This window comes from Mirounga angustirostris, unplaced genomic scaffold, assembly GCF_029215605.1.
Source record: "Mirounga angustirostris isolate CCGP_5_RB_7025 unplaced genomic scaffold, mMirAng1.0.hap1 SCAF_7, whole genome shotgun sequence".
Classification (NCBI taxonomy): Eukaryota; Metazoa; Chordata; class Mammalia; order Carnivora; family Phocidae; genus Mirounga; species Mirounga angustirostris.
The window spans coordinates 142639879-142664061 of record NW_026991715.1 but is presented as its reverse complement, the minus strand read 5'-3'; the positions used below and the strand labels follow the sequence as shown (position 1 = coordinate 142664061).

The 24183-nt window shown below is 45.3% G+C and overlaps 1 protein-coding gene and 1 long non-coding RNA gene across 16 annotated transcripts in view; both read left to right on the top strand.

Moving 5' to 3' along the window:
• TRIO (trio Rho guanine nucleotide exchange factor) overlaps positions 1-24183 on the top strand; it is a 341653-nt gene that overhangs the window by 300635 nt on the left and 16835 nt on the right. For 10 of the 15 annotated variants that reach the window (XR_010413353.1, XM_045863432.3, XM_064596847.1 and 7 more), the window contains 13 exons: positions 430-722; positions 2196-2366; positions 4890-4985; positions 10439-10587; positions 11825-11891; positions 13230-13333; positions 15552-15621; positions 17563-17652; positions 18202-18294; positions 19041-19091; positions 19356-19433; positions 20357-20548; positions 22476-22653. Coding sequence is in view for 13 of the 15 variants with exons in the window: in XM_045863432.3 (XP_045719388.1) it covers positions 430-722; positions 2196-2366; positions 4890-4985; positions 10439-10587; positions 11825-11891; positions 13230-13333; positions 15552-15621; positions 17563-17652; positions 18202-18294; positions 19041-19091; positions 19356-19433; positions 20357-20548; positions 22476-22653 (1632 nt within the window). In the remaining 2 variants the exon portion in view is untranslated. Of the gene's footprint in view, positions 1-37; positions 158-429; positions 723-2195; positions 2367-4889; positions 4986-10438; positions 10588-11824; positions 11892-13229; positions 13334-15551; positions 15622-17562; positions 17653-18201; positions 18295-18571; positions 18886-19040; positions 19092-19355; positions 19434-20356; positions 20549-22475; positions 22654-24183 lie in introns of those variants that run through there. The other 5 variants (XM_064596845.1, XM_064596844.1, XM_064596853.1 and 2 more) reach the window with 5 other exon arrangements.
• Positions 4992-9041, top strand: LOC135365456 (uncharacterized). The gene is made up of 2 exons (XR_010413355.1): positions 4992-5215; positions 8661-9041. It is a non-coding gene; the product is annotated as an uncharacterized LOC135365456 (long non-coding RNA).

Here is a 24183-nt window from a genome sequence, read left to right as displayed (position 1 = left end):
ATTCATTTTTAATTTCCTTTAAAATCTTCTTTCATAGCTTTTGTTTACCAAGAAAGTGGATGAAAATAATTTTAAAATTCTGTCTTCTGAGCCCGGTGATATTTTAAGTGATGATGACCTTTGCAGTCTGTGGTGATGACACTGGCCTTCAGCATTGGTAACTTGCGGTTTTGGGAGGGAACAGTACCTCTTGAGAAGAGTATCACTGGGAACAGCTCAGGTTTGGGCCCGCTTTGAAAGGTGTGTGCGTGAGAGATGGACCTCGGCCTCCAACAGGTCCACCCTGCAGGTGGCGCGTGGGCAGCCACAGCTGGGCGCCCCCTGCACGCCACACGCAGCCCGGCTCTGCCGCCACAGCCTGTCGGCGACGTTGGGAGGATTCTTTGTGGGCCGTTCAGTCAAACCTGCTGTGTCTCTCTTGTCCTCCAGACTCGCTGTCCGTCTCCAGTAACGACGCCAGCCCGCCGGCCTCGGTGGCTTCTCTGCAGCCCCACATGATGGGGGCCCAGAGCTCCCCGGGGCCCAAGCGGCCCGGAAACACGCTGCGCAAGTGGCTGACGAGCCCGGTGCGGCGGCTGAGCAGCGGGAAGGCCGATGGGCACGTCAAGAAGCTGGCGCACAAGCACAAGAAGAGCAGGGAGGTCCGCAAGAGCGCCGACGCCGGCTCGCAGAAGGACTCGGACGACAGCGCGGCCACCCCGCAGGATGAGACCGTCGAAGAGGTCAGAGCCCCGCTCGGCTGGAGCCCGTTCACCAGGCAGGGCCACCCACCGGGCCCGCCGGTTTCCCCTGCGGTCGTAGGAATAGCTGCCTCTCGTGAACACACTACTTTGGTTCCGTTTCCCTAGGTCCCTGGGACTGTCTGCTCCTTAAATCCCTTGTCAGCAGACCGTTGGGATCGGTGGGGACAAGCTGTCCCCATAACAGCTCCGCGTTAACACGGGCAGGACCCGTGGTGGCTTCTGAGAAAGAGCTCGGAGGAGAGTGGGCCTCCGTGCCTCCCCCCCCCTCAGCCCCCCAGGTATGGGCACCCCCAGGCCTGCTAGAAGGAACGGGGCGCTGTGCTGCCTAGCCCTTCTGTTCACGTGCCACAGACAAGCGGGGGATGCCATTCGATGCTGCAGGTCTAAGCAGTCCCTAAACCATGGCGTGGCCCTGTGCAGGCAAACACCAACTTCAGACATGGAAGGACTGGAGGAGTGTGTGCGTTCCTCCCCCCCCCCCCCCCCATACTCATACTCCTGTCTGTCCTCAGTGGAAAGCACCCAGTGAATTCAGTTTGCTAACCAATAAACGCTTCATTATTTCCATGTCATTAAAGATAAATGTCTATCGGTCAGCCAGGAATTTTTTTAAGTTTCTTTTTGTTTGGGGTTGGGGAGCTTTAAATGATACTGCAAGGAACAGAATCCCTTCATGATCCCCAGGCTGGCTCTGTCAGGCTGGTGGTGTCAGTGAGGGACCCTCAGAGTTTTTAACTGAGACCACCCCCCCAGCCCCGCCCAGCTCCCTCAAAAAGAAAAAGGCAGACAGAATGGATAAGATTTGTATCGTTTAATTTATTTTGCAGACATGGGTTTTCTGCTGCTTTTTTCCTGGGCATATTTTGCCCTGGGTTTTCACTAGAGTATGTGGTTTATTATGTCCTCATCTGTTTTCTACATCTGTGTCCTCTTAGTGAAATAAAACTGACAATTTTTCTAAAAGTGAAAGCAGAGTAAAATTGAGGTGAGACTAAATTCAGATTCTCCTGGTGCATTTAGAGTTATATTGTTCCTTATGCCATTATAATTTCAGTGAATTTTATTCTAGCAAGGAACCAAAAATTAAAGCAGACCAGAGGAACTGAAACAACCTGAGAATTACTAACGGTTCAGAGTTTTGAACTGATCCGGGGTGGGGGGTTGGGGGTTGAAGATGATAGGTGTTCAAAGCCTAACGGGTAATGCTGGCAGAGACCCCTTCAGAAGACACGTGCGCCAGCCCTTCTGTCATCCAAGTCGGCAAGTGAAGTAGCTGGATTGCAGGAAGGGGATGAGCAGTTACTATCGGGTGGAAAGAGCTTGCTTGATTTCTGTCCTCTCCATTCCTGTCCCAGCTATACTTTCCCAGTTAACCCCTTAGGGTTCCTCTCTGTGATCTGACCTTGACAGTCGGGCCTAGCATATAATGAGCAAACATTGGTTTGATTTCAGAGAGGCCGGAATGAGGGCCTGAGCAGTGGCACGCTCTCGAAGTCCTCATCATCCGGCATGCAGAGCTGCGGGGAGGAGGAAGGGGAGGAGGGGGCCGACGCCGTGCCTCTTCCCCCGCCCATGGCCATCCAGCAACACAGCCTGCTCCAGCCGGATTCACAGGACGACAAGGTGAGCGGCCCACGCCACTGCACCCCAGCCTCGCTGTGGCAGCTGGTGGCTCCAGGGCTGTGAACAGCCACCTGGAAAATGTGCTGCCCATTTTCACCCCGAAAGTACAAATAACAAAGTCAATTTAGACCAGACAGTAGACCAACATGTGTAGTTTCTCATACATGTGCCCTTGTATAAATACATTCAATGCATTTTTAATGATGCTTCAGTAACTGTTACTTTTAAAGTAACTTTATTTTCTGTTTACTGTACCGCCCGGGGTCCCTGAGAGAGGAGTCCGAGAAATCACGCGCAGTCTTGGTGACCGCATCCCTGCACGAACATTAGGCCATCTTGCTCTCCCTGCAAGGTGTTTTTGCACATGGGCATTCTTTTCAGATGGGATTGTATTCCTGCCCAGTCCCTCTGTCCAGCATGCCTCATGTTAGCGTTTAGGATCAACTGGGATGTGGGGATAGGTGTCAAGGTGTAGGGATCAGTTCAAAACCATAAATCTCCTCTTTGGGTGTATGTGGAGCTTCAAACCAGGCCTGGGTTTTTGTTTGTTTAGATCTAAAACCAACATTTTGTGCATCCCGGTTGTAGAGCCCTAAACTATCCAAAAGAAACCTGGTGACTGGCTTGCACGTCCTCTTGCATTCTGGCCCAGGTGTTGCAAACCGTGCTATGAAGTCATTACTAGAGGGGTGCCTTGGCTTTTTGTTTTTTGGTTCTTTTTGTTTTGGGGGGGCAGTAACTAAGCTTTCTGAATAAAACAGATGTTTTCATCATTTTTGCCCAATCTTCCTCTTTTTCCTTCCCTGACTCCCTCTTCAGTGCTAACACAGTCATTTGCTGGATTATCTGTGTTTTATGACCTGGACTCTGCCCCGGCCCAGTGATGGGCGGCTGTGAGGCCGAGGCAAACCACGAGTTAGTCTTAACGTGGGCAGCCACCTCCCACCTCCTGGGAACCCACCTTCCCCCCCGTTGTGGCACTGTGGGGCTCGGCTGGAGGATGTGGCTTGGGTTGGCGTCTGGAGTTTGGAGGCCTGTGAGGTGCAGGCGGGCGCTGAGGGAGCTGAGGTGAGGTGAGGTGACAGAGGGCCTCACCCCCTGCACAGAGCAGACTTGCCAGGAAATGGGAACATGTCATTTCTCAGACAATTCCTAAACTATTTTGTGGCATCCCAAGCTGTACCTTCCTTGAAAGCAGGAAACTGAAATTTCGTAAATCTGGATGGTTAGCCAAAGTGAGATGTGGGGCCTGGTTGACTTACTCCCCTAGTAAGAGTGTTTTTCTCCATGTAAGGAGTGGATTGTGCTGTATACTTCAGTGGCTGAAATCATTTATTGGTTATCGTGTTACCTCATTGGGTATTATCAGTAGCAGTTCTTCATTTACAAAAATCTATAGTGATATTCCCAGAGAGTATATTATCTTGTGACTAATATTTTGTTTTGTTCTGTTTTCTCTTTTTGTAAACTTTCACTGCAGCATTACGTTGATTTGTGTTCTGTGTCTGTTTTGGCTCAGTTTCCTTACCTCTCCATTTGAATTTTTTTCTTTGTTTTCTTCACCCCCGCCATACTCCAGATTTCATTAGACCAAACCAACATTTGTTTTGCAAATCCCATATCTGGATCCACACATGTAAAAGCCTCGTTGTGAATGTATGAATCCGTATCTGTCTCCTGTGAGAAATGCATTGTTAGGACAGCTAGCCGTGTGTCGCATGCATCTCTGCTGTCCTTAATATGAAGCAAGGTTCATATTACACCCCTCTTCTAGTTTCCAGTTAATTGATGGCACAAGTAATCTGCAAACACACTGTGTTTGCTAATTACTGAAACTTGAATTCAGCAGCCCCTCCCTCAAATTCCTTACCTGTCAAACCCCTGTACACCCTGATTCTAGCCGTAAATGGCATCTCATAGCTTGTGAGGCCACAGATCTTCTGTACTCTGCACTAATCATTGGGGAAATGGATGGCACAGAAAATGGTGAGCTTGTCCCCCCTCTTCCCTGTCTGGTCAGTGCACCCCCGGTTCCTTTCCTTTTCTTTCTTTTAACCCCATAAACACAGGCGAGCCATTTTTAGTATCCTGTTCGGTTTCCTGGTTATTTGAGGATCACTCGTTAGACCCTAAGCCTTTCATTCTTGCGTTGATCAGATTCTGTGTTTTTTCCTCCTCAGCCACTAGCCTATAGCTGGCAGTTGAAAAAGTTACAGTTAGCAATCTCCCGCGCCCAGTCACCTCTTTGAAAACCATTATGATGTTACATGACTGAGGATTAAAAACAGACTTTGTCTGCGTACCACATGTATCCCAGACAGGTTTTATTTAGTATTTCATGTCAGAATATTGTAAATTTAAAAGGATGACTTTAAATAAATGCAAACAAAGACAAACTTGTGGTCTTTTTGTCTGGAATTACTTTGAAAAAGAGATTGAGCTTGCAGGAGAATTTACTGTCTGTCCAGTGACTAACATGAGGCACTCCCCTCCCCCTTCTTTTTCTCTTCACTTCTGCCGTAGGCCTCTTCTCGGTTATTAGTCCGCCCCACCAGCTCCGAAACTCCGAGTGCAGCTGAGCTTGTGAGTGCAATTGAAGAACTCGTGAAAAGCAAGATGGTAAGGCTTCCCAGAGAAAGTCTGAGGTTTGGAAGCTGCGGTAACGGCTGCTTGCAGATGGATGTGCCCCTGTTCATGTCATGCTCCGATCTGCAGAATGTGTCTGTGGCAGGTTACACAGGTGGAGTCCCCAAGGCCACCCTCACTCCTGACCAGCTGCACATTTGGGGTACCCAACACCACCCTCAGGTTCAAGAATTCGCTTGAAGGACTCACAGAACTCAGAAAAGGTGTGATACCCCTAGTTGTGGTTTCTACTGTGAAAGGACAGATTCAAATCAGTCAGGGAAGAGGTGCGTGGGGCAGAGTGCAGGAGGGCTCCAGGGTCAAGCTTCCAGCTGTCCTCTCCCAGTGGAGTCATGCAGAGCACTGACTTCTCCTGACCACGATGTGTGACATCGTTGCGCATCACATATGTAGAGTCTGGCCAACAGGGGACACTAACCTGAGCCTCGGTGTTGAGAGTTTTTATTTGAGCTTAGTCCCATACACAAGCCATTGCCTGCTGGCATGGCTCCCCTTTGTCTCCTGCCCCTCCAGAAATCAAGATACCACGTGGCCCAAAGCCCCCACCAGGAGTCACACTGTTGGCATGGACTGTCTGTCTTGGCCCAAGGCGCCTAGGTAAATAGACATGCCTATCAGGCAGGACATCCAGGGGGGTTAGCGGCACCTTCCAGGAACCAGGATTAATCCGTTCTTGCACCTACATTGACCGCAGTGCTAGCACCATTTTCGCAGGTGTGGTCAGTTCCGCTCATGTCTGCAGGTGTGCCCTCGGCCAGTGGCACACACCCATAGCTTGATAGTTCCTTTCGAGGTCTCCGAGACCTTTCATTCGGATTCACAGTGTATAAGAGAGAAGAGCTTGCACTGTTATGTAAGGGCTTTCTTTTCTTAGTGACCTCTGTATTTCCAGTTGGTCAACATGGATTCATTTAATAAAAGCTCCAAAATCAAAATACTAATTTGAAGTTAGATAGGTGTACATTGCTTCTAACTGATTCAAATCAATTAATTTCTGTGTTTCTTCGGTTTTCCTAACTGTGAGATGGGAAAACCATTAATGGTAGCAACCTTTACATTTGTGTATCTTACAACTTCCATAAAGTTACTTAACATCTTTTAAAAGTCACCCCTCTGAAAATAAAAATCCTCCAGCCTCTCCTACCCGTCCCTCTTCCAGAGGTAACCACTATGATCAGTTTGGTATGTTTCCTTCCAGACATTTTCTTTGCAGGTACAAACATATATGGGGAAGGGAGAGTGCTTGTCCATGCTCTGTTTTTCAAAAATGGTTTCATTCCGTTTTTAAGTTCTAAGACTTAATAAATCTTGAGGAGCTTCTCACATCAGTACATAAGGTTTACCTCATTCCTTGTAATAGCTGTACAGTATTCCATAGCGTGGATGCAGTGGTAATCTACTGAGGGATTACTCTATACCAGCCACTATTCCATGCCTATATTAACTTATTAGGAGCCTAATGAAGTAAGTACACATTACTGCCATTTTATTTTACAGATGACAGAACTGAAGCCACAGAGTTTAAAAACTTAACCAGCCAGTAAGGGGCAGAGACCTGATTATACTACATAATTTATTAAAAAAAATAAAATTGTGTTCAGTTTTGCACTATTGTAAACCTCCATGGTGGTTATGTCTGTGTGGTTAGATCTGTAGGGTAAATTTCTAGCACTGGAATTGCCAGATCAGAGAGTATACTTTTTCAAGTTGGAAATTTATCTTCCTTCCAATAAGTATTAACTGGGTAACGTTATATCATCCCCATTTCTTCTACTCCTAGACAGGTTCTGATCAATCATCTGATCTTTTTTTTAATCATCTGATCATTCTACCCATCAGAGACAGCAAGAGAAACTGTTAGCCTGTCTGTCTGTGAGTACCACTGACCCTGGACACACGAGACAGACTGGAATTGACCACATTTGCTAGTGAAACTGTGGTTGACTCAGCCAAATAGGAGTTGTATCAGGAAAAATTCAGACTGTTTCACTCTGCCATAATTGGAATTTCTTCCCAGGTAGTCATGCTCTGAAAGTGACACGATGGGCTTGGAAGTTAGACAGGAAAGTTGCTAGTAATTGGTAGAAAACCTAAGAACTTGACTCCATTGGTCGAGAGTTTGGGATCATTTCAGTTTGAACTAAGCTAAACCACATCCTGGCTGTCTCTTTGAGACTACTTGATTGATGGTCTAAACAAAGGATACTTAAATTATACCCTGCGAGCTTTCAAGCATCCTTAAACATTTTAAAAACAGTCATTCATACTCCTCAATTATATGATCATTAAAATCATTCTGTCTAATAATTGAAATAGTTTTCCCAAGCAAGGTTATGAGGTGCCCTTTGTCAGCCTGCTCATCATCATTCTGCCAGTGTTGGAATTGCATTCAATTCGAAGTGGGTTGAGATTCGTTTGTCATTAATTCACATGGACTTGAAATGGAGAGGAGTTCTAGGACATGGTTTCTTTAGCTCTTACTGCTTCATTCCTTCCTTTCAGTTCCAAGGCACTAAACTTTACCAGTTGAAACTCAGTTCTTTCTACTCAGGTTTCTCCTTCAGTTAACAGGCATAAAGCTCTTGGCATCGTGGAAAGGGCATAGGTTTCAGAGTCAGATACACTCGTGTTCAAACACTGCTGCTTACACTCGGGCTCTCCGAGCCTGTGTCCTTCAGCTGTAAACTCGGCATAAGGACTATTTGCTAAGCTCCCAGCAAGGTTCCATCCACGTGGGCAATCACTAGTGCTTGCGTATTTGTGCTGTTGGAGGACCGTGTTTATGCTCTTCATGCCGGATTCATCCCATCGTCAGTGTCCATGGAATGTAATCTAGATTCTGCCCTCTTTTTCTGGCTCAAGGGAAACATTGCTCTGTGTTGATTTCCTGTCACTAATCCTCTGATGTCAGAGGAGAACTGCTGTTAGTCAGTGAAACCTCTGAATCATTTTACTCTCTTTTCACCTGTCCTGCGCATGTGACCCCAAGTTCGTCCTGCACGTTTACCATGTGCTATAGGTCCCTGGTCATCTGCATTCATTTTCTTGTGGGTGACCTCTCAGGCTATAGGGCCTTCATAATAGAATTCGAACACTGAGTTGGTTGTCCTTCAAAAGCTACATACTAACTTACTGGCCTGGGAAGAAGTTGTTCAACTATTACACAGTATGATATTTGGGGAACTGAACCTCCTAACCATAAAACCTGCAAAGTCCATCTGAAAAATAAAACCACCCTGGAAACTAGTTCCTGGGGTTCACTCCTCTCCCTTACCGCCACATCCCAGGTCCAAGCGGTGTGGGAAATGTGCGTCTTTCCCAAGCACTGGCAGCAACAGCCACAGTGACCGTTTGCACTTGACTTTGGGGTTTTCTCCTCTTTGTTCATCTAAATATAAAAGGAGACATGAGAAAGAAAAAACGAATAAACATCTACCTCAACATACTAGAAAAACAACAGAAATAATGAGTTGAGAAATAGAAAAACAGAAAAATAAATAAAACCAAAAATTTGTTCTTTGAATAAGTAATAAACATCAGGTAATCTTCTCAAGAAAATAGAAAGGGAAGCACAATTTCACACAACTAGGAATTATATGGGAAGGGGCAAACTGAAGAAGTTAAAATAATCATAACACTTTTTTTGAGGTCTTTGAAAGTAAATTGGAGAATCTGGATGAAACAGGCAGTTTCCTAAGAAAATACAGTTTACCAACACTAACCCTAGAAGAGATGGATTATCTGTGCAGACCTGTCCTCATCCAAGGAATAGAGCAAGTTGACAAGAACCTGCCCACCCAGAACACCGCCAAACCCACGGGACTTCACAAGTAATTCACCCAAATCTGTGAAGTCTCAGGAATTCTGGTTCCATGAGGCTTATCCGGTCCACGCCTCCCGTCCACACCCTTGGCAGTCCAGACAACCATCCCACCAGCTGACACCAACGACGTCCACTGCTTGGCCTCCTTGCTCGCTGCTTTGTGTGAAGGGACATCTGGAGACATCTTTATTTTCTTTCTTTTTTATCACCCTTGAAAAGAACAGAACTGAATCTAATGAGCATCAGCTGTTTCCTCACAAATCTAGACCCAAGACAGTGCAGAGCGTCCTCCCCTCCTCCTCCAGACCCCAGTCTCCCGTAGAAGAGCGCCGTGATCCACGAGCACCAAGCAAGCCATGCGGCTTCCTGCAAAGTGTTTGCTTCCAGTAAAGGCCAATAGCTAATTATTTCAAAATAAGAGTGCTATTTTCTCATCAAACCCCGTTCCCTGACTATCTTTCACAAATAAGTGCAGCAGTTGGTGTGTTTCCATGCTCCGTGGGTTTGGTGAACAAAACTACATGCACAGACTTTGTGTCCTCAAAGCTGTGCTTAGTGACGAGGTCAGCATTGGTCCGTGCTCTTAAGGGGAAACAGTTGGACAAGCATTAGAGGTTTTGATTTGATGGCGAAATATTAAGTGTTCCTGCAGTTTGTATTGAGCTTTTTGTTTGAAGGTAAGTTAATCACATTTTCCCAGTTCCCGTCTAGATAAATACTTCTTGATCATACCTGTCATCCAGCTGGGTGTTTTGGAAATTTTGAAAGAACTATAACCCATACCCCTTGGAGCTTTGGGAATTCAGGTTAAGAAACACAGTTAATATGTACCAACTAGAAAGTAAGCAGTCGCTAATCATTGTCACATTAGTCTAGGGACAGAAGTCAGTATTCATCTTAGATGTGTTGAACACCTGCAAAGCTTCATTCAAGGTTCTACAGGGAATACAACACTGAAGACAGTCACTCATGGAAACTAAACTCCAGTGGAGGAGAGGGAGTTTAGGATACGTCGTCGAGGCAGCATGACAAGTGCTTCCTACAGAAGAGAGGAAGGACGTTGCAAGTATCCAGATAATCAAGAATAGTCCCCACCCTGTCTAAACTAAAATAGAGATCGCCGACATTGTGGCATAGCCCACCAGCAGGGGATACGGGCGATGTGCCTGGGGTAGGCTGGCATGATGGAGGAGTTTCCACACACTTCTGAAATGGTCCTGCTGTCATTTGGCAGGAATATAACTGCGAAAAAATGGCTACCTGTGGAATGCCTGATAACACCCAGAAATGGGGGCAGTGCTGTGATGGAAACAAGTTGGGTTATTTCTAATTATCTGATTACAAGGAATAGAATTTATTAATGCGTATAAATTCACTGTCCTTTTTGTTCTAACATACCTCGTTTATCAAGCTACTCTTGCTCAATATTTATGTTAATAGTGGAGGTTTTTGTTACGAATACCGTGTAATATCACAAACATAGATCTTCTGATTTTACCATCAGGACTTCTGTCTTTTCTGACTTAACGAGGTTTCCTAATCCTAATTCCAGCCTCCTGGACTGTAGGCAGGAAACGTGACTGGTGGTCTGGTTTTCTTTCAGGCACTGGAGGATCGCCCCAGCTCGCTCCTTGTTGACCAGGGAGACAGTAGCAGCCCCTCCTTCAACCCTTCAGACAACTCCCTCCTGTCCTCCTCCTCGCCCATTGATGAGATGGAAGAAAGGAAATCCAGCTCTCTAAAGAGACGGCAGTAAGAGACGTTTCCATGTCAGCATTGGTCAGCTTTCCTCCTGTCTCTGTCACCTTCACAAATGTGACAGGGATCCGTCTCTGGATGGGTGCAACAAGTAGCTCCAGGGTCACTCCTGGAGTAGTTGTATATGTCTTTGAGAATCTCTCAGAGCCTTAGAAGGGTGCAGGAAGCCATACCTGCAGGGTTGTTGGTTTTTTTTAAGAGTTTGGAAATCGTTTATTTTACTATTTTTTTTTTTTTTTTTTTTTGAGTAAGCTCTTCACCTAACATGAGGCTCAAACTCATGAGCCTGAGATCAGGAGGGCCTGCCCTGTATTGACTGAGCCAGCCAGGCGCTCCCCAATAGCTGCAGTTTTGTTATTTGTGTGTTATACTTTATTTATAAATAAGAATGATACAAGAATATCTTCTGTCACTTCTACTGAGAAACTCCTGTGCTTTCTATTATATACGGACTTGTGAAGGAAAGAAGGCAAAATCAGATACAGTCCCGAAAACTTGAATATTTTTTTAACATAACCTTAGTGATAGTGTTTCTCAGTTCCAGTAAAGCCGCTTACAGTGAAAAAAGAGAATCCTGGGAAATATTACAAAAGGTTTTAACCTTGCCTTTGGAGAAGAGGAAATTCTTGTGTGTGGGCAGACTCGGTTTTACTGAGCGCTCCATCCCGACACTCTGGATCCTAGAATGATGGCGGGCTTATGGAGAGGCCTGGCCAGTGTTGGCTGAATTGGATGGATGAGCAGACCAACAGACCCTTTTCATGCCAGCTGAGGTGGATCAACTAATTGTCTTCTCTTATCAGAGAGGCCTTGCAAACAGTTACGAGCCTTCAGAAACACTTCTGGATGAGTGATCAGACCCGAAGCTTTAAACATCTGAGTTAAAGTTTTTTGTCGTAGGTCCAGTGAAGCTTAAAATGACTTAATCATTTAAAAAGAGAACAAAACAAACTTGCTTCTTTTACTGTCATGCCTTTATAACAAAGTTATGTCCAAGCCTCTCTTGATTGTCCATATATGTGATCATAGTCCACAGCTCTTGTGGGTTACATACATGAACCTGTAAGTGATTTGGGACACTCAGGAATTGGAGACCCAATTGTGCAAGTTTGATATATTACAGTACAATCCCAGTGGGAGTCCGACATGACAAAAGCAAAGTGCTAAAGAATTCATTCAGAAAATGAAAAGTGTTTGGATTGTAAACACTCATTTTTCCCTCTCTTTCCAGCTATGTTTTGCAAGAACTCGTGGAGACAGAGCGTGACTATGTGCGGGACCTTGGCTGTGTGGTTGAGGTATGTTTTCAGAGATTTAATAACTTGTATCAGCCCCAAGAGTTGTGAAGGGAGTATCATGTTTGACAGTTCAACACTGATAAACTTCTCAAAAGCTTTAAAAACATTTTGACACCCCCCCCCCCAAAAGAAAATCAAGTTTCAGGAAAATGAAATTTAGCCAATTATCTTCATCTGTATTCACTTTTAACTGCTTCTTTTTCACATAGTGTATCTTTGACATAATCACTTTTTTTTATAATTAAGTTTTTAAATTATATCCAGCCATTGTATTTATGACACGGGAATCTTGCCTTTGATTATTCACAAACATGGATATCCTCGCAGAAATGAGAACATCGTTGGTTGAAGAAGTCAGTTTGGCCAACTGTGGCTTCAGTTCCATCCTGAATCCACCTGGGTTCAGAGCTGGTCTGTGGCTACAGCAGGCCATTTGCTTATACTTTCCACAGAACAAATACATCACCATCTTCATGGCCCTGAAGTTGCTACACACAGTGTAGCCATAAGAGAACCATGGCCTTTCATACTGCATCAAGGGCCCTCTCCAGGCTTTTCCCTGGCATTAAAGCTCAGGGCATAATCATATTTATAAACTCAACTCCTCAAAAAGCTGTTTTTATACTGTATATATGTATTACGGTATATACTAATACAGTTTTACCGCTTATTCTTTCGGCTTCACAAATTCATCTAGGACAGTACTTTTGGGGTGTTCATTCCATTAGAAGTAACAGCTTTCACAGTTAATTGTGTAACAAAAGATTTAGCATGCTTGATGCTTCTGCAATTTAAGTAACTTGAATTACTTAAGAGAGAAGTGTATAGGCTGAATCCCACTCAAGATAAGTTGTAAATGACATTTTAGCAACATATTTAATCAACTGTTATGAAAAAATCAATTTATGGAAAGAATATTGTTAAATTCTTATTTAACAAATTATGTAAATAATCCAAAAAGAAAAGGAAATCTGTTTATGTTCTTATCCTAAGAACAGAGAAAATATATTTCTGGCCAAATATTTAATGTTTACAAGCTGCTAAGATGATTTGTTTTATGAAACCATTTACATTTAAATGTCTTCAGTTCCTTTGAAGACTTTGGATCTATGAAGGCCACCAGCTCAAGGAGAGAAAATCATGGCAGTGTGTGTGGCCGTACAGTCCAAGGGCCATGCAGGACTCTTTCCTACAGGGCTCTTATCTGTTTTTGAAGAAATATTGGGTTATGAGACAGTGCATGTGTCTGTTTTGTTCTTTATGACTGTTAGTCCGTAAGTTATTACTTGATCCAAATATGTCAGTGAAGCAAACTTACTCTTAAATATTCAATTATAGGGCTACATGGCTCTTATGAAGGAAGATGGTGTTCCTGATGACATGAAAGGAAAGGACAAGATTGTATTTGGCAATATCCATCAGATTTATGACTGGCACAGAGAGTACGTAAGACACTTTTCATGCATGAGAGTGTGCACAGCATCATCACTTGCTAAACTGCGTTGTGTCGGGCAAATGGGAAAGGCCGTGCAGTGGCTTGTCTCCTTTTATGACCTGTGTGGCCTCCCAGAGGTAGCTGGTGCAGAGGAAGTACTGATCGGGGCACCTGGGTGGCTCAGTTGGCTAAATGTCCGACTCTTGATTTCAGCTCAGGTCATGATCTCAGGGTCCTGGGATCAAGCCCCACATCAGGCTCCATGCTCAGCGCAGTCTGCTTGAAATTCTCTCTCCTCTGCCCCTCCCCCTGCTGGTGTACTCTCTCTAGAATACATCAGTCTTTCAGGGAGTTTTGTGGTAGCATGTCATGGCAGGGGGGAAGAGTCTCTTCTGCTTGCTGGTGCATCCAGGGAGCACCCGTGGGGGTGGCTGGACACACGAGCACCAAGCCTGACTGCCTGGGTTCAGAGCCCAGTGCTGGCCTCGAGCCATTTGCTTCCCGTCTCTGTGCCTCCGTTCTCCTTCTATGCAGTGTGGGTCAGAGTCTTACCCACCCCCCTCATGGGGTTTTTCGTGAAGAGACACTGAGTTAATACATGCAGAGCACTTAGAATACCATCTACGTGTAGAGTAAGCCTCAGTAAATGTTCCTAATTAGAGTTGCAGCCGCCTCTTGACACAATAGTACAATTACTATTAGAGAGTTTTGAAGATACTCTTGTTTCGAGGCATTTTAATGGAAACCGTAGACGTGACTGCACATGACAATCACATTTGACCGCAGCACCTTGTCACACCCATCCCAACCAGGAGGTTCACGTGGGGGCTGGTGCACATCAGCCCCTTCGGGTCACCTAACTCCAAATTAAAAAATCTATAATCATCTGCGGATTGCTTAATGCCAGCCACTGATAATACTGTGGAGTATTCCAGCGGCCCTGTTCTGTTCCTCTGATCTGTACAGGGTGCCTACTTCACTGTCTTTATGTGCATCGCTGTCCCCGTGGCCGGGAGTGCGCTCCCATCCGCTTCAAAGCCCAGGTCAAATGATCACTCTCCATTAGGCCTCATCACTCCAATCAGATGTGCTCTGTCCTCCTTGCAGATAGCATATGTAAATGTGCTTTTGAAACTATAAAGTACTGTGCAGATATGAGGGGTTAGCAGGGTGTGTATATAGTAGTGTTTTATTATTTCTAAATTTATCTGTCCTGATAGAATGTAAAACCCTTGAACCCAGGTACGGGGTCATCATTTTCATATCCCCCTTAATGTCTAATTCAGTCAGACTCGTAGATAAACGAAGGACCAACTTCAGACACAGCCTGACTGATAGCTCTATTGATTGTAGACTAATCTGTGAATCTAATTTTAGAAAGGGGTATTTGGTGCTCCTCTATAGTCTGCCACCCCTCGGTCTGGTTGTGAAGCCAGGATGGGAAGAGAAAACAGCACAGTGTTCCTGGGTTAACCAGACAGAGAAGTTGCACCTGGAGATGGGGCCCGCCACAGTGTGTGCAGAGCTGTAAGAAAACCCCAGGTGCTAGAAAATTCAACATGGCCTTAATGGATATGCTGGTTTGCGGGTTAATAAAATACCAGACATAACTATCCATGTAGCTAAGTGATGACTGAGGGAGCATGCGTCTTGGAGACTGCAGCCCAGAAGAGATACAGAGCAGGTGTCCCACAGCCCTCGTGTTGCTGTGGTTACAACTGATTTCTGTCTCGGTGGGAGCTGATACGCATAACCTGGAGGTGACGTTGGCTAGTATTTGGGAAAATGTTATAAAACTAGCACAGGTAATATATTCAGTATTTTATATCGATTATTATCCAATTTGGGCCTCTTAAAAATTACCATAAAATATATGAAACTCTAGTTTTCAGAAATAAAAATGACCAATCGTGTTGAAACTTTTATTTTTTCTCTGTATTCAGTCGTGATATGTTATTGCTTGTGTCCTTAAGAAAAATGAGACAAAAATGTTGATTGTCCAAGAGAAGAAAAGGTCGCCAGTCTAGGGATGGTCTCATTCTGCCTTGTCTTTTTCACCTGTGTATCTCTCTTGGTTCCTGTCCTAACAAAATGTTTTCTGTGAACACTGTATTTCTGAAGTATATACTTGACACTTTCCGGTTGCTCATGTCACAGCAGACTATTTTGACAAAAATCAGAAGGCCAGATTGGAAACGGCTCTAACATTTCTCTTCTCGTTTCAGCTTTTTTTTAGGAGAGTTGGAGAAGTGCCTTGAAGATCCAGAAAAACTAGGATCCCTTTTTGTTAAACATGTCAGTACAATAACATTATTTATATTCTGTTCTGATATTGTCATGTTTAGTGACTGGTTTTTCAGATTAAAGGAGAACTCACTGGTTGTTTATAAAAGTGCTTATGTTAAGAATCAAACCAAACCGTGCAGTGTCAGCGAATTGGAATTAAACCACACTCTTGCACATGAATGATCGGCTCTCCCGGTCACCTAGCCCCAGCCGGCTGTGGAGCTCAGCACGGTACAGAGTGGTCAGAAGGGGAACCAGAGGCAAACTTGAAGCAGGAACATTTGGGGATGTCTGCGGGCAGACAGCTCAGTGAAGATGGTGATGTACTTAAACATGCAGTAGGTTTAATGTAGTAGCCAAATACATGTGTGTATCTGAAATAAGTGTGTTAACATTAATGGGTTTTTTAGGAAAAATTCCTGCATTTTAAAAAAAAAACTAGTGATAAGAGTTTTTGCATTTTTGCAGATCTCTTTAATGTCTGCCTTAATACAACACAGATGGATTTTTATATCGGCTTCTGCATTCATTCTGTTGTGGAATGGTTTCTTGGTTAAAATATATGAAAAAAATCCATCCTCATAGAGGTAGAGAGTTGGAAAGGAACAAGTATTTTAATACTCTCTTCAGGTAATTATGGGTAGCTTTCTGAGATACCACACCGAAACTCGACTGTGTGATACCATCTCAAAGGTTAGCTGCCACATGGAATCTGGAAAGCTCTGTAGCGGACTTGTGCCTTACTGTTTCACTGGACGCATTGAGGCCCCTCACACCTGCAGGTGTCCAGCCCTGCACCAGCTTGTGAAATAGCGCTTGGTCAGTTGGAAAATAGTGGTTCCCTGGTTCAGACAGATCTTCCAGATGCTGAGACATTTTGTTACACATTATCAAAAAATCGGATTTGTTAATATCGCCAGCCCTCTCTTAAGGCCAGTGTTTAGGTATTGTCAAGTTCACAGTGGCAGATACCCTGTTTTCCAAAATTCTGATCTTTAACTGGAAAGCTCAGAGTTTCATTATCAACAGATACTGCCAGTTTGCCTTGAAATGACAGACTTTTTGTTCATGTTCAAGAAGATGTTTGTCAGATACCCAAGTATAAATATAGTTTGTGTCCATCCTTCTTTCAAGTAAAAATGGCAGCCCACAAAACCCAGCAGTCAGTTTGGCCCACAGCTCAGTGTCACAAGTGCGCCTGCTTGAGACAACTGTTGTATGCCACAGAAGTGTTATGAGGACCTCTGTTTTGTCACAAGATTGTTAAAAAGACGTACACTCCATGGTTGAGTTTTCATAAAATGGATTTTTATGACTGCATCCAGAACATTCTGAGGTGAAACTGGCAGTCTTCTGCAAATGTGCAGGGGTGAATATTTGCCAATATTTGCTGGTTTTGCACATCCCTGAGATGGTAGCACAAAGAAAGGGGCAAATTATATCTTAGCATTAGTCTGAAAATAGTTCTGACCCACTGGATCCCCTGAAAGGCCACAGGGACCCCCAGGGGTGGGTACACCACACTTAGAGGATCACCGGATGAAGGGATGGCTCACTAGGTACGTTTTCCCCTGCCTTCAGCACCTGCAGTCAAAGAGCTTTTTCTTCCCTGCTAAAGCCAGCAAGGCTTCCTAGAGCACTGGGCCAGTTGGAGGGGTGGCAGTAATTCTCTGTTCAATACGAAGAACCGTGTCCTCTTGTTGCCCCTGTACTTGCCGGGTGAAGTGAGGGGTTTGAAATACCTGAGGGGTCAAGGGGAAAAGACTGTCTTCGGAGCCACAAAGCAGAATGCTGACGTAGTCCTACATCTGGAATGTGCTCCCATGGGCCTAAACCAGTTTTGTTTGAAGAAGATTTCCTTTATGAATGTGCTGAAATGTGTATGTGCTCTTATATTCTAATTGAACTTCTGATTGTTTTAACTCCTCTGTTTGCCTTTTTCATTCCTAGGAGAGAAGGTTGCACATGTATATAGTTTATTGTCAAAATAAACCAAAGTCTGAGCACATTGTCTCAGAATACATTGATACCTTTTTTGAGGTAAGACCCAAGAAAGAAAGTATTTCTCTGAATCTTTTGTTACAGTTGATGTCCAAAACCTAAAATATCATGTTTCCCAGGAACTAAGCAATCCGTTCCTATAAATCAGAGAAATGAGTATGAATTCTTAGTCTATGATTGTGTATCTGTTAACCTTCAGAAGACTGGGGTCATTGTTAAAATAAGGGGTTTTTTAAGCGGTTTTGAACTTAAGCCTCTTTACAGATTCAGAACAACTCATGATCTAAACTCTCAGCCTAAAAATAAAGCATGTGTTTATATGAATAAAAGAAAGCAAGTGAAAGAAGGTCTTTAAACAAGCAAAAAAAAATGGCTATTTTGAAAACCGCCCTGGAAGGTTGGAAGAGGCCATTCTGAGAAATGGCAGAGCCCTGGCCGATGTTTGTGCAGCGAGGCCCCTTGCCCCACCCCACGCCTCTCCCGCCTTCCGTGCCGGGTACTTGGCATTTCTGACCGTCACAGGGACTCAGCAATTGTCCTCTGAAAGGCAGCACTTACAGATCTTTCTTTTCTCCCTTAAAACCACAGGACTTAAAGCAGCGTCTGGGCCACAGGCTGCAGCTCACAGATCTGTTAATCAAACCAGTGCAGAGGATCATGAAGTACCAGCTGCTACTGAAGGTGAGGATTTGCTGGGCGCAGACTTGGGCGCAGACTCGGGGTCGGCGGTTTGTTTGGTGAGAGGACCGGATAGGTGAGGGGAAGGAATGATTGGGCAGGGGAGGGGAATCTTTCCTATAAAAAACCTAAAGCGGTCTTCTGATTTCTGATTTTAAATATTTCAGAGTAAATTTCTTAAAATCTAATAAGGTGCCTTGTACTGTCTTTCTCAATTTTTCATTTACATCAAGTTCTGAATCAAAATGTCACTTGAAGTGAACTTTTTTCCCCATCACAGACCTTTGAATGTTAATCGTTTTTCCTCGGCTCTCTCGGCCTTGCAAGTTTTCTCATCTTCCTGGGGGTCCTGCGTGAAATTAAAATTTCAGAGCTCAGACGCCGTTGATTGGTTTAAATTCCTAAGCACAATTAGAGGCAGAGTCACACAGTTGTCCATGATGAGAGTGAGTGTCGAAATATGTGGAGAGTGCTTCGGATATAAAACTTAGAAGCCGGGCATCCACAGAGCCCAGAGCTGTCTTGGAGTAAAAGACGAGCCGATACCTGCTTAGATTTGGTTGACTTTGCTCTGCTGTAGCTCGAAATCCTCCTAAGGATATCTTTCCATCATGTTACCGGGAGAAAGCAATGAGAACATACGACCGAGATGCCTGGCCTGGCACCTGGCACATCAGGAATGAGCAAAAAGGTTAGCTGCTGTTGTGATCATCACCCTTATCATGTCCTTCTCTCTGTGCTCCTTGCAGGACTTCCTCAAGTATTCCAAAAAAGCTAGCCTGGATACGTCAGAATTAGAGGTACTTACATCCCCCCGCTGGGCCCACCCTGTGCTACCCAGGCCCCTCACTTAATCCTTCCCACCCCTGTCTCCAGTGTCCCCCGAGCAGCCTGCCCGGGAGGGGCCTGTCCCTGGGAGGGGTCTGTCCTGCACCTGGATGTGCCCTCCGCACCCCGGGGATGGGGGGAGCGGGACTGGGGGGAAGCGGAGGGGGCGGTGAGCCGAGGGCGGCAGCTTTCCCCGGGGGGCTGACCAGCGGCTCTGCTTTCTCTCCCACCCCCAGAGAGCCGTGGAAGTCATGTGCATAGTCCCCAAGCGGTGCAACGACATGATGAATGTGGGGCGGCTGCAGGGATTTGACGTAATGCTGCAGCCCTTTAAACTTGCTCCTCCGGCTTCCCTCGTTTCCTTCGGTCTTCGATCACTTACCTGCACACATAGAAAGCTGATCCTTTTTGCCTACTTTCTGTCTCCTCTCACTGTTCTTGAACCTGATTGGTATTTTCTTTCAACTTCTTTCCGTGCATCTGATTTGCTGTTTGAGGCCCTCCCTCTGCTCACAGCCCAGCGCCTGCCGGGGCTTGGCTGTGACTCGTGGGCCCTCTGATCCTGTAGTGGCACAGCCGCCTTCCCTGGCAGGTGGTGGGAAGCAGGGGGGCCCTGCCCGTCCACCGTCCCTGGGAGCTTGACTTCAGGCGCACTGTGTCCATTGTTCGTCTGCCAAACGGTTCTATGAGTTGCCAGACTATTGATATTACATATTGTCCTATTAGTATCTTAAAGATACTCAGAATTTGTACAAATTCAACTACTGAGTAAAGAAAGGGGACACGTTTTTGCTTTTCTCTTCTACTCTTTTACCAGAGAATTAGAGTGTACAGTTCTTGGTGCTGTGGTTCTCAGGAAAGCGCACACACACTCTCCTGGACGGCTTCTGAAAACACGGGTCCCTGTGCATTTCTAATGGTCCTGCCGGGGCGCCAACACAGCTGGGCCCAGGGTCTGTGCCTCGAGAACCTGTTCCAGTGTGAACTACACACTTTCAATCCATTTTGTCTTTGATTATAACTGAGGCCAGAGACATACACAGAGTTTGGCAAGAATTTTATCTAGATGATTATCCCATCTGGGGCTAAGAACTCATTACAATAAATGAAATTTTTAAGCTCTATAAATTAAAAGAAGAAAAACACATTCTGTGAGAACAAGAAAAAAAAGAGAACAAAACAGATATTTTGACTTAGAATGAAATGTTCTCTCCTCTTCTTTTGCCCCCCCTTTTAGGGTAAAATTGTTGCCCAGGGCAAGCTGCTCTTGCAGGACACATTCTTGGTCACAGATCAAGACTCGGGACTTCTGCCTCGCTGTAAAGAGAGGCGGGTTTTCCTCTTTGAGCAGATCGTCATTTTCAGTGAACCACTTGATAAAAAAAAGGGCTTCTCGATGCCAGGATTCCTGTTTAAGAACAGCATCAAGGTAATGTGTGTTTGTGCTGATGCACGTACCTGTCATGCGGATAAACTGTTTCCTTTTCAGCAATGACATGTCCTGATCCTTTGTTTATTAAATATTTAGAAAACTGCCTAAGACATTTTAGAACTTTTAAAAGTTCACTCCATCCCTGTACTGCCTGCATTCTGAAGTGGCTGATGGCTTGCACACATCTCTGTGTGACCATGATGAGAAGATTTTATCTTTGTTAGTTTTTGTGTACCCCCTTTCCTAGGACCACGTACAACTTTAAGGGACACAGATTTGGATAACTGTCATAAGACCAGAGCAGAAAGCTTTCCCACTGTCTTATTCTCCTCCACTCAATGCGGACACACTGAGTGCTCAGTGCTCGGCATGGGGCCGCGGGGGTAGACCAGACAGGCAGTCCATGCCCTCAAATAGCTTGTTGTCTGATGGAAGAGAAACACAAGTAACCAGACAAAATAATTGCAAATGGCCCTGAGTCCTGTAAATGGGACAAACCAAGGGCCAGATAGAAAAAAGCAGAGGAGGGAGCTTGGGGTCTCAGCAGAAGGTCCCTGGGAGATGCAGCTTGCCCAACCCTCCTCTCCATCCCTGCTCTTCCCACCTCTGCAGCCGTGCAGGCCCTGAGCTCTGAAGGGAGGTGTGCTTCCCTGTGTTAGGGCCTCCTACCCTGGGCTACTGGGCTCCCTGTCGGGGACAGGGACGGGAACCCTCTTAGGCCCTCTGAGCCCCAAGGTCTCAGCACGTGGGTGGGACACCGCACCATCCCGCTCCCCGTCAGGCTTCTGTTGGCCACCTGCAGCAGCCTTCCTACTTCCTCCCGCTCCGGGCTGGGGGAGGCTCTTTTGCCCAACAGGACCTAGGGAGGCACTCGAACTGGGCTCCATGAAACTGCAGGCCCCTCCTCTCTCCCACCATCCTCCAGCCCTCCCCCCCAGGCCATTGGAGGCCCCCAGGTTGTCATTCTGCACCCACCATACATCTTACGGGATGTCTTACCCGTTCTTCCAGAAGTCTCCTGACAGACGTCTCCACTCCATTCCAGCAGCTTAGAAATTCTATGTTCTTGCTTCTGTAAAACTACCCCACGTGTGAAAGCACATATAACTTCATAGCACATGCCCTATGAACAGTAAAGGTATTTTAAATAGTCTCCTTTTATTCCTGGGGCAGGAAAGGGAGGGTTACACAGACACTGGCTCATCATAATGGAGACTGAAATCCGGTAATTCCCAGGCCCATGTTTCTAGTTTAATACTCAACGTTATTAGTTAAATTCCTGGTAATCCCCTCATCCCTGAGTTTAAAAAACCATTGAAAACCTTCAAGATAATGATGTCCAAGGCAGTAAAAATGACAGCTCAAAACTGGTTGTTTCAACTTTGACGTGGGATGAACTTTACACTGCACCTGACTGGTGGGAATAAATGTGCTTTAGTTTTTATTGTAGTAAAATACACATAAATTCACCATCTCAACCATTTTTCTGTGTGCAGCTCAGCGGCATTGAGTACATTCACATTGTTGGGCAGCCATCACCACCCATCCACTCCGGAACTCTCCTTACCTCGCAAAACCAAAATTCTGTGCTCTTGAAACAACCACTCCCCATCTCCCCTCCCACCAGCCCCTGGCACCCACCATTCCACTCTCTAGCTCTGTGAATATGACCACTCAAGGTCCTTACTTCATCTACAAGAAAATCATTAACAGTATTTGTCTTCTTGGGACTGGCTTATTTCACTGAGCATTACATCCTCGAGGTTCATCCATGGTGTGGCATATGTCAACTATCTTTCGTTTTTAAGGCTGAGTAATACTCCATTACTCATTCCAGAGACCACATTTTCTTTATCCATCCATTAATCAACAGACACTTGGGTCACCTTTTGGCCATTGTGAATAATGCTTTAATTTTTTTAAGGTGAGTTGCCTTTGCCTGGAGGAAAATGTGGAAAATGATCCGTGTAAATTTGCTCTGACATCGAGGACGGGGGGTGTGGTGGAGACCTTCATTTTGCATTCATCCAGTCCAAGTGTCCGGCAAACATGGATCCATGAAATCAACCAAATTTTAGAAAACCAGCGCAATTTTTTAAATGGTAATGTATGTTCTGTTACTGGGTGTGTGTTTTGCCTGAGGTACACGTTTCTGTTTCTCTTCTCTCTCCTGTTGCATCCTGCTCATAATGACAAGACATATTTAGCACAGGCTGCGTTTCAGGCTCTGTCCTAATAAGCACTTGTGTATTACTTCAGTTCCTTTTCACAACAACCCCTGGTGGCGAGTACCACTGTTAGCCCATTTTACAGATGAGGAAGCTGAGGCACAGGGTGGATCAGTAAGTTACTTAAAGTCCCACAAACTCTTCCTGGAAGAGTCAAGGTTTCCAGCATGCCGTCGCCCCCGGCACGTGTCCCACACGGTCTCTTCCACCACTTGTGCCTTGGAGCCCTGTCCTGGGAAGGGGATGCTTGAGAAAAACTGAGGCAGCTGACAGAGTGCACCTTTGAAATTTCTGTTCGCTCACATTGCTCATCCATACTCCTAACTCCTTTAGAAAACAAGACCTACATTTTTCCTTCCCAGCTTCCATGACATGAGTGATGACATGAGTGAAGCTGTGTCTTCTTCACAAGGAGAGTGACCATACTGACTTGACGGTTTAGATAACTCCTTTGACTCGTTATGTGGGTGACCTAAAACTGCCTGCTTCCCTTTGTGATGGCCACCTTTGACTCTGCTTCTAACTTGGCCATCATTGAAGAGCTCCGAGAATTCAGCCAGAAGCTAGATAACTCATTTAATGTCTTCTCTTTGTCCTTTTCTCCATGTCCATATTCTTTGTCTGTGCCCCAGTCCAATAGGATGTTGTCATTTCTTTGTCACCGTAAAACCACCTTCACACCTCGCATGACATTCAAGAGCCAGGAACACAGGCATTCAGTGAAAAATCAAGGGCAAGGCATTTGGGGCCAAGGGGTGGTCAGCTGCCTGGGTGTTAAGCAAGACTGATCATTTTTTACATCTGTTGTTGGAATTTGATACGTGGGGCTAGTAGGGGCCGGGGGACAGTCCTTGCGAATGTAGAAAAAAGTTTTGCTCCCGTAACAATGAGCCAGTGCAGGCCTCTTTAAGGGTCCTGTTCTGAAGTGATGCATTAAATGCCCATCCATAGCATGCAACTGTTGGGAAATCTCTTTACCATCTTTAAAATAAAATGAACTGCCTCCCAAACTGGAGGCCTGAATAGGCCATGCTGTGAAACTTTACTAGACATCCTCAGTCTACATAAAGGACCGATTCCAGAGGATTGAGCACCATCAGGAATAGCGTGGGAGCTCTGGGCATGTGACACCCTTCCCTCTCGCCCCTTGTTCCAGTAAGAGGCCATGGCCAGGACAGACTTCATAAAATGTCATTTGGCTCCAAAATGCTTGTTCACACCTGCCTGACGTCTCCCAGGCAGGAAGGGGTTCTGCCTAATTGTTGTATTTCTCAAAGGTTTTAACACTTTAAGATTTTGTGATATTTCCCCGTATCTTATTTGGTATTTTTCCCTCGGTTTCCTGCAGATGACTACATATAAACGCTCTCCCTGGAGTCGAGAGATGGTCCAGCTACATGCCCC